General features: G+C 41.2%; 1 protein-coding gene across 1 annotated transcript; it reads right to left on the reverse strand.

Moving 5' to 3' along the window:
* Positions 1-356: 356 nt before the first annotated feature.
* gmnc (geminin coiled-coil domain containing) lies at positions 357-6,967 on the reverse strand. The gene is made up of 4 exons (XM_023417550.2): positions 6,834-6,967; positions 3,678-3,763; positions 3,230-3,346; positions 357-2,418 (listed from the first exon to the last, which is right to left on the reverse strand). The coding sequence occupies exons 1-4, from the start codon at positions 6,928-6,930 to the stop codon at positions 1,417-1,419; spliced, it is 1,302 nt and encodes a 433-aa protein (XP_023273318.1). The 5' UTR covers positions 6,931-6,967; the 3' UTR covers positions 357-1,416.
* Between the last annotated feature and the right edge of the window lie 1,411 nt (positions 6,968-8,378).

Consider the following 8,378-nt stretch of genomic DNA (forward strand, 5'->3'; position numbering starts at 1 on the left):
AGCTTGACATAATCAGCTGCTGGACTGTGGATTGGATTTGTGGATGGAGTTTTGCACCAAATTCAGTTCATTTGAATGGTGTCATGTGATCTGTGGATCCAAGGATGGTGACATCAAAAAACTGCAAATCTGTCAGGTTAAGTTCAAGTTCAGAGTCCAACACTTACAGACAAAACACACTGTTAATTCAAATTCCCCAAAAAACACATCTATATGTGAAATGCGTCTCCAAACTCTGATATTGATTTCGTCAGATGAACCGAAGGAGGGTGTTATAACCCATTAAAAACTGAATTATCTGAAAACACTTTGTCACAAAGCTTTGAACATGGTTCTCACAGACTGTGACGCTATTGTTTTCACCTGTCAGTATGTGAATTTATCACATATGAAATGTTGTTCTACACATGATAAATTCACATGGGATTTTTCAGTCGACTGTTTATGTGAATGTTTCACACACATCTGGTGAAAATAAAAACCACAGGGCAGACGCCTGCGATGTGGTTCCTATTCTTTCACAGATTCAGCACAGTTTTTCCTTGTGCACAAAAATACTTTCTCTTCAGTCAGTAGGTTAGTTCGATGGTTGACTATGCTTAAAAACACATTTGTACTAACTTTCACCAATTAGCTGTTAGTTAGCAACAATGGCAGTGACATCTTTCAGCTCTTTTCATCACATCAAATCACATCATCAACCCTCTAACCAATCAGTGGCAGCTTTAACATCATGTTGAGTCACTGTATTTTTCTGTAATTGATTTTTTTGGATTTACTTTAAGGTAAAATGTAATCTGTTACTTTTTATTACCAACTTCCTTTATTCTAATATTAACCTGTTGAAGTCAGTGCAGGTTTGTTCTGAGGCAGTCGTCACTTTGTGGCAGTTTCACAGACAAATTAAATAAATATTTCAACACATATAAAACATTTTAGGCAGTGCTGTTAATTCTTAATGTTACACTTATTATAAGTTGGCTGTAATTAGCTATGTACCTAAAGTGTAAACTGTTCTGTAATGCCCACAGTTTGACCCTAAAACAAGTTGGTTAGACTGTGGTTCCACTGGTTCCTTTACTCTCTAAACGCTTCATGAGGCAACGCAGCATGAAATCTGAGTGAGATCCTTATTGATGGCAGAATCATAATGTTTCAAAAAACAAACAAAAGTTATCAGAGGGACAATATTTCCCTTATTGTATTAAGCTCTTTGAGGGCAGTTTAACTGTTTAAAGAAAAAGTACCTGTTTGTATTGGCCAAAAGTGTCACCTTTTTAAGTCCTTTGTTTTGCTGCTTGTATAATCAGTGCCTTGGGGCCCAGTACAAAATCTGAGGTCTGAGACATTTCTTCAGGGAACTATGAGAGGGAACCTGAAATTCCTCCAGGTCCTTTAGAGGGGACAACAAGCTGCCTACGGCCCTTGTCTGGGCACCCAGGTGAAGTTCCACCTTCCCTCTGTGTCCTTCCTGATGAAGGCTTGTCCCTGGGGGAAGCTGTGTGTCTTGACACTGCTGGACGGGCAGAGAGACATACTGAACGCCAAATCTGTCCGGCCGCGAGGTGTCTGAGGCATGACGGGAGGCTGAGATCCTGCTGACAGGTTGGTTCGGCTGCAGCCAGTTGTCCAGGGTTGATTTGAGACTGGAGTCGAAGACAAAATGGGAGAGAAATGGATTCTCTCTGCTGGTGAACTGAACTGGAATGTGTCCTCTGACGGCGTCTGGCTGCCTGTCGGTGGAGACCAGTACGCTGAGTTTCCCTCCAGAGTTTGTGCTCGGCTCGAGGCAGTGATGGAGCAGATCTCTGCTCTGTCTGGTGACTGGGTGAAGGGTAGGGTGTTGTAGCTCCTGGTCACAGCCTCAGGGGCTTCATACTGTCTGGTCGGTGCAGTGGCAGTGAAGTCAGAGTGTGGGTCTGGAGAAGTGGTGCAGGTCTGAGCTGACTTGGCAGGATCACCACAGATTGCTTCTTGGCATTTGGCAGCACTGTACCTGTACTCAGGTTGACATGTGGAGCTTTGGCAGTAGCTGTGGGCTGATGAGGGTGTAGAGGTGGAAACTGACGGGCTGAGAGAGTTGAGAGTGTATCCAGAGGACGAGGAGGAAGAGGAGACTGCAGTATCATAAACTAAACCTCTGAGGCTGTATCCAAGCGAGGACAGGGAGTCATTGGATGTGTCGATGGTGTCTCTGTCCTTCAGTCCCAACGTTCGGAGAACCCAGATGTCCAGTTGTGGTTCTGAGGAGGCAGACGCCTCGGAGGACTCGGAACAGAACTCGGCAGTGAGGTTCCTGCAGACTCTCTTGCTGACCGGCTGAGAGGCCACGAACTGGTGACCGCAGTTCAGGAAAGGTCCTTCATCCATGTACGTCAGGTTTCTCTTCAGCTTCTTCCTCCCATCAGCGGTTAATTTCTGGGAAGGGGGGCAAGTCAAGAGTGAGGTCATCCTCACACACTGATGGTTTGAAAACTTCAGTACATTTATAAGACCAACGATGGCATAAAAATATCTGTTTTCTGGATATGGGTCATTAGAAATAGTCCTGACTGCTTCATTATCAATGTAGAAATATTCTCCTCTGTCATTTTTTAAGTTTACATGCCAACAAAATATAAAGAATAACATTATATTAACCATGATGGAAATGTATCAAATAATTCAGCCTGATTTGTATTTGAAACCCAACTTCAAAATAAAGAAAGTACAAACAGAGTCTAAACTAATAAAAGGAGGTTGTTCATGCAAGGGGAGGAGGTTGGTCTGAAGTGTCTGTGATGTTACAGACAAGAATCTGAAAGGCTTCTTTGGCTGTTTGCATGAGATGGTGCATTTAGGGTCCATTTGTAAACTCCACCTCCTGAGACATCAAACAAAAAAACTACATTATAATTTCTGCAGAATCCTTGTTTGGTGAATGTTTGTATTCATGGTTTGATTTTCACACATCATAGATGTTTACCTATATTATTCTTAACTGTGTAAGATGTTCATTTTTACTCTCTCAATATTTCTATCCCTCTGGAAAACTGCTCTCAACTAGACATTTCACTGGTTTAACAAATTAAGTTCAGTTTACTGGTGAGCACTGTTCAGTGTGTGAAGATGGTTAAAGTTTGAAAAAATAACCCTGGTCATCGGAGTCATGAGGGTTATCTCAGGTGTATCTTGGTGTATAGGAGGCAGTGAGGGTGAAAACAGTTGAACGTTATGATGGAGAACAAACTTTAGCCTTCTGCTCAAGTGTCGTCACGAATGAAGAGCTGAGGAACGCTCTGAGCTTGTTGTTCTCCTCCTGCAGTCGGGCCAGCTCCTCATCTCTCTGCAGCAGAGTGTCCTGAAGCTGGAGACATGTTCACAATACAAAGTCAAAAACACAGCACGACTCGACTGTGTCTGACTGTTTGGAAATCCACTTGTTTTCTGTCCTGCAGGGATCCATGTGACAAAAATATTAGTTTGTGTTCCTTTTTTTTCTCTTTAGTCACAAGGACAGAAAACTGGATTTAAATTAATACAACTTTTTCAGTAAAAATATAATAAAGTAACTGTAAATATAATTTAATAACTAAACTAGATCTATTGTGACTGTGGTTGTTGCAGTAAAACAATAAAAGATAACCTGATGCCATGAAGATTGAGGTGTTGTGCAGATGTTGTGCAGATGCTGGTACCTGTTTGTTTCTCTGGAGGTGGGGAGAGAGCTGCTCTGTCCACATCAGACCAGCAGGGGGAGAGCTGCTAAAGACACTCTGAGACTCTGACAAACACATACAAGCACAAAGACTGATGTTACTTTTAAAATAAATATAATCTCTGGCTACAGTAGTAACATAGTCTGTACTGACCAGTGGTGGAAATATCATCAGTCAGTCAGTCAGAGGCATTAGAGATTATAGGGCTGGCCACACTGTTGCGGTCCAGCCAAAAATGAGAACAACAACAATGTATTTTTATATGTTTTTAATTCTAAAATATCAGTATTGTTAGTTTCAAAAATCCAGTATCAGTCAGGCTCCACCGCTCACTGTCATCTTTGTCCATTACGCAGAAAGAGTGTGACAGATGGAGGCTCCTGCCATTTGAATCTGATCCTGCAGTAACACTTAGAAGAAGTTCAGATCCTTTACTTCAGTGAAAGTAGCAACACCACAGTGTAGAAATACTTATGGGTAAAGTCTCCTGAGTCCAGGACTACAATCTACCAGCCTGCCTGTCTCTAAGGACTCATCAGCCATCTACAACACCCCCACCCACCCCCCCACCCCCAGCTCCCCTGCCCATCTTCCTCCTGTCCTCAGCTCTTCTTCATCTTGACAGTAAACAAACCACTGCCACTCGTGTCTGTTGTCTGGTTCTGCTCCTGTGCTCCTAAAACAAAAACCTGATGGTATTTATTGTATTTAAGGTTTTATGTTTTTATGGTTTTATTAGGATATTGTTGAACATTGTTCTGCAGGATAAGACCACTTAAGCACATTTAATGTAACAGCAAATTGCAAAAATAACTGAGCTGAGCTAATTACAAGAACTGTGTTTGAACTGAGGAGGATAAAGAAGTATAAAATGGAAATACAGTACAAGTACCTCAAACTTTTGCCTAAGTATAGCACTGGAGTAAATGTACTCAGTTGGTCTCCACCACTGGAAATCATCAGTTGTGACCGCAAACTTCTTGTTTTTAACTTAAATGCAGTCAAAATACTAACAGCCACCAGCAACACCTAGTAGCCATCAGGGGAACTGCAGTACTCAGAGGTTTCACAGTCAGGAGGAGCTCAGTTATGTTTCAGACGACTTGATGAATCGAATCCTCTGAGCAAGGAGACGTGGAGAAAATTAAAAGATGAATCTTCATATAAAGTTGTGCGGATGTTTCAGCAGCAGCAGAGAGAGCAGAGACAGATCTCTCATGTGGAACCTGCCGGAGCACTCAGTTCCCCAGAGTTCATAGAGAAAGCGTGAAACTCTCCTGTGTGATGAATGAGGTGCCGTCAGACTCCCACTCTGCTGAATGTGGCATTTACACAGAAGTAGAAATAATATTTCTTCATAAAGAGCAGCGCTAAGCCAGCAAAGACAAAGACAGCTGGACTCTGACTGGAGAGTCCAACAGTCCTGGAACTGGTTAACTACAGGTAGAAACTGTTTGTAAAGTGCTGAATGTTTTAACAATGTTCTGTTGGCCTCTAAATGATTCACATAATATTATGCCAGGGTAATAATACTTATAATAATAAAATGTATTCCAGTGTGATGTTGAACTTATTAAAGGAACAGGTCAACACTGTAGACCGCAAGCCTACTCTCTTAGCTTAGCATAGCATAAAGACTGGAAACAGGGGAAAAGAACTAGCCTGTCTCTGTCCAAAGGAAACAACATCCACCCACCAGCTCACTGAGTGTCATTTTTTCATTTCTGTTTTTGTACAGATTAAACAAATGTTAATGTGCTGTTTTACAGGGATAATGAGCTTTTGTCTAGGACCTAATGTTGTAAATATTGTAATATATAAGTTACTTCACAGGTTCAAATTATTATTAAAAAATAAAAATTATCTTATCATTTACAATGTATTATTATATATGAAGCTATTCAACAGCTCCAACGTTAAAGTGATGAACGCACTAATGCATCAATAGTTATAATCCAGTAATATATCTTATTCTCAAATACTTTTGTACTTAATCAAGATTTTGAATGCAGGACTTTTACCTGTAATGGAGTATTTCTACTTTTTATTTAAGTCAAATATCTCAATATTGTACCCGTATATACTCCGCTGTAATTTGAGTCTTTAATGATCTTATAGTTTTTAATGCCTGACATGACAGGACAGGTAAACAAGACCAGGTCTAAACCTGGTATATTAACTGAAACATGTGTAGTCAATGTGTGAAACTGAAAACTATTTTCAATGGAAAGTAGCTGAAGCTTCCTGGAAAAGTCATTAAATGTAGCTAGATGATCATGAATATGCTAATAGATATTTTCTTTTTTGGGGGGGGGGGGCTTTTGTGCCTTTATTGGACAGGATAGTAGAGAGAGACAGGAAATGGGGAGGCAGAGAGAGGGGGAACGACATGCAGCAAAGGCCGTCCGATGCGGGACTCAAACCGGGGCCGACAGCAGCGAGGACTGTGGCCTCTACACATGGGGCGCCTGCTTAGACCACTACGCCACACGACGCCCTGCTAATAGGCATTTGCATATGCTAATTAGCATATTATTAAGCATATCATATCATCGTATCGCATCATCATCCAGCCTGGTTTCAGTCAAGTATCAGCTGGTTACAGTCTAGTGTAAGCTGGTTTCAGTGTAGTATCATCTGATTTCAGTCAAGTATCAGCTGGTTACAGTCTAGTATCAGCTGGTTACAGTCTAGTATCAGCTGGTTACAGTCTAGTATCAGCTGGTTTCAGTCTAGTATCAGCTGGTTACAGTCTAGTATCTGGTACTTATACTTTACTGGAGTATTTGCATTTTATGCCACTTTTATCTCCTCAATCAAACTATTTGACAGTATTATAAGTGTCAAATTATCTCTGATCTTACCCTGCTACAACTTTAAAATGCTGATTACATATAATGCCTTAGTAATAATTATGATGTAATAACAGAAAAATAACAATAACAGTCCAGTTGGGCGTCATTCTGCAGAATGAGAACATTTACATTCAATACTTTTGGTACATGTTGCTGTTAAAACCTCTAACTGTAAAACCCTGGAGGATGTTTTACTGGTAACATTGTGGTTCTGTTACTTCTACTGAAGTCCAGGATCTGAAGACGGACTAAATGTGCTGTTGCTGTGAGCTCGACTCACCCCACACACTCGAAGGCTCATGCTGCTTCTCTCCGAGGTCTCTGAGGTCACGGGGGTCACAGGGGTCATGGGTCCAAACAGAGGCCAGGGTTTCCATGGAAATGTCAACAGTGTTAGAGCCAAGGGCCAAATCCTGGAGCCTAAGGTGATGATGATGATGAAGAGGAGGAGAAGGAGGAGGAGAGAGAGTTGGTGTGTGAATGAAGAAAAGGGAGGGAGGGAGGGTGTGTGTGTGTGTGTGTGTGTGTGTGTGTGTGTGTGTGTGTGTGTGTGCTCAGCAGTGCCAGCTGACTGTGTGTTGATATGGTGATGATCAACACTTCACTCACAATTTAAGATCCAGACAAAAAAAACTCCTTTCTCTCTAACTTTGAAGCTAAATAACAAACACACACTTCGGATTTGCTCCCATTCAGAGACATTAAAGTGCATCAGTGAGGCTGAACACTGACTGTGGTGATAAGGTCTGACTCAGCTGATGTTGTAGGTTGAGGTCTGAGCTCTGTGCAGACAAGTCAAGTTCACACCAAACTGGGAAAACCATTTCCTTATGCAGCTGACTTTATGCACAGAGACAAACACAAACAGACATAAAGCTGGAAAAGCTGTCTAAAATATCAATTGGAACTCAGAAGACTAAACCAGAAAGAACAGACCGAGATGTGTCCACATATTTTTGGCCACACAGTGTGTTACACCTCAGGAATCTGACCGCTAAAAGTCACTTAAAAACTCCCCATATATACGATGATATTTCTACATAAAAAACATTAATACAATGAACAAAGGAAAATAATAAAAAGTTTGTATCTACATTTTTATTTTACAGGTTATACATAGTATATTTTACATATTAAATTAAATGTATGGATGCAATACTAAATTGAAATAATTATACCTTTCTTAGTTTAACCAGTCAGCACAGAGGTGCAGTTCCAGCCTGTAGCCTATTTAGTACAGTTACAATACTGTGCAGAGCAGGTTATGGTACATTTGTTTTATTTGAACATCATTGTTTACTACAGTAGGTACAATTTATCTCAGCCTATGTATGTCTGTATCTATTTAAACTATATGTCTCTATCAACCAGACTCAAAACAAACCTTCAAATAACGTCAACCTGACCTTCTGAATCCGCCAGTAAAAACACAGGTCACCAAACTACCCGACTGCATGTTAGTCAACTTTAATATTTTATTAAACTCAGACGTGAACTCATGTGAACTCACTGAGGATGAGATACTCCTGAGATCGTCCCCTTCAGACTGCACGTGTTGCGCTGGGCTGTGCGTAAAAGCGCGCTGCAGACTCTCCAAGTAGGCGAAAGTAAGGAACACACAAAAAAAAGATTAAAAACACGATGAACCTGGATAAGAAGAATCCTGACAGGAGATGTGAGGCGGTGAAATATCCTGACGCACTGAGGAAGACTCCGGTGTGAGAGACACCGCGGACTGAAACAGAGAAAAACCTCCAGCAGCTCAAACTGCAGCTTTTTGACACCCAGACAGACAGACAGACAGACAGACAGACAGGTGTGTGTG

Source organism: Seriola lalandi, unplaced genomic scaffold (assembly GCF_002814215.2).
Source record: "Seriola lalandi dorsalis isolate HSWRI2012SDOR001 ecotype SW California unplaced genomic scaffold, Sedor1 jcf7180002054575, whole genome shotgun sequence".
NCBI lineage: Eukaryota > Metazoa > Chordata > Actinopteri > Carangiformes > Carangidae > Seriola > Seriola lalandi.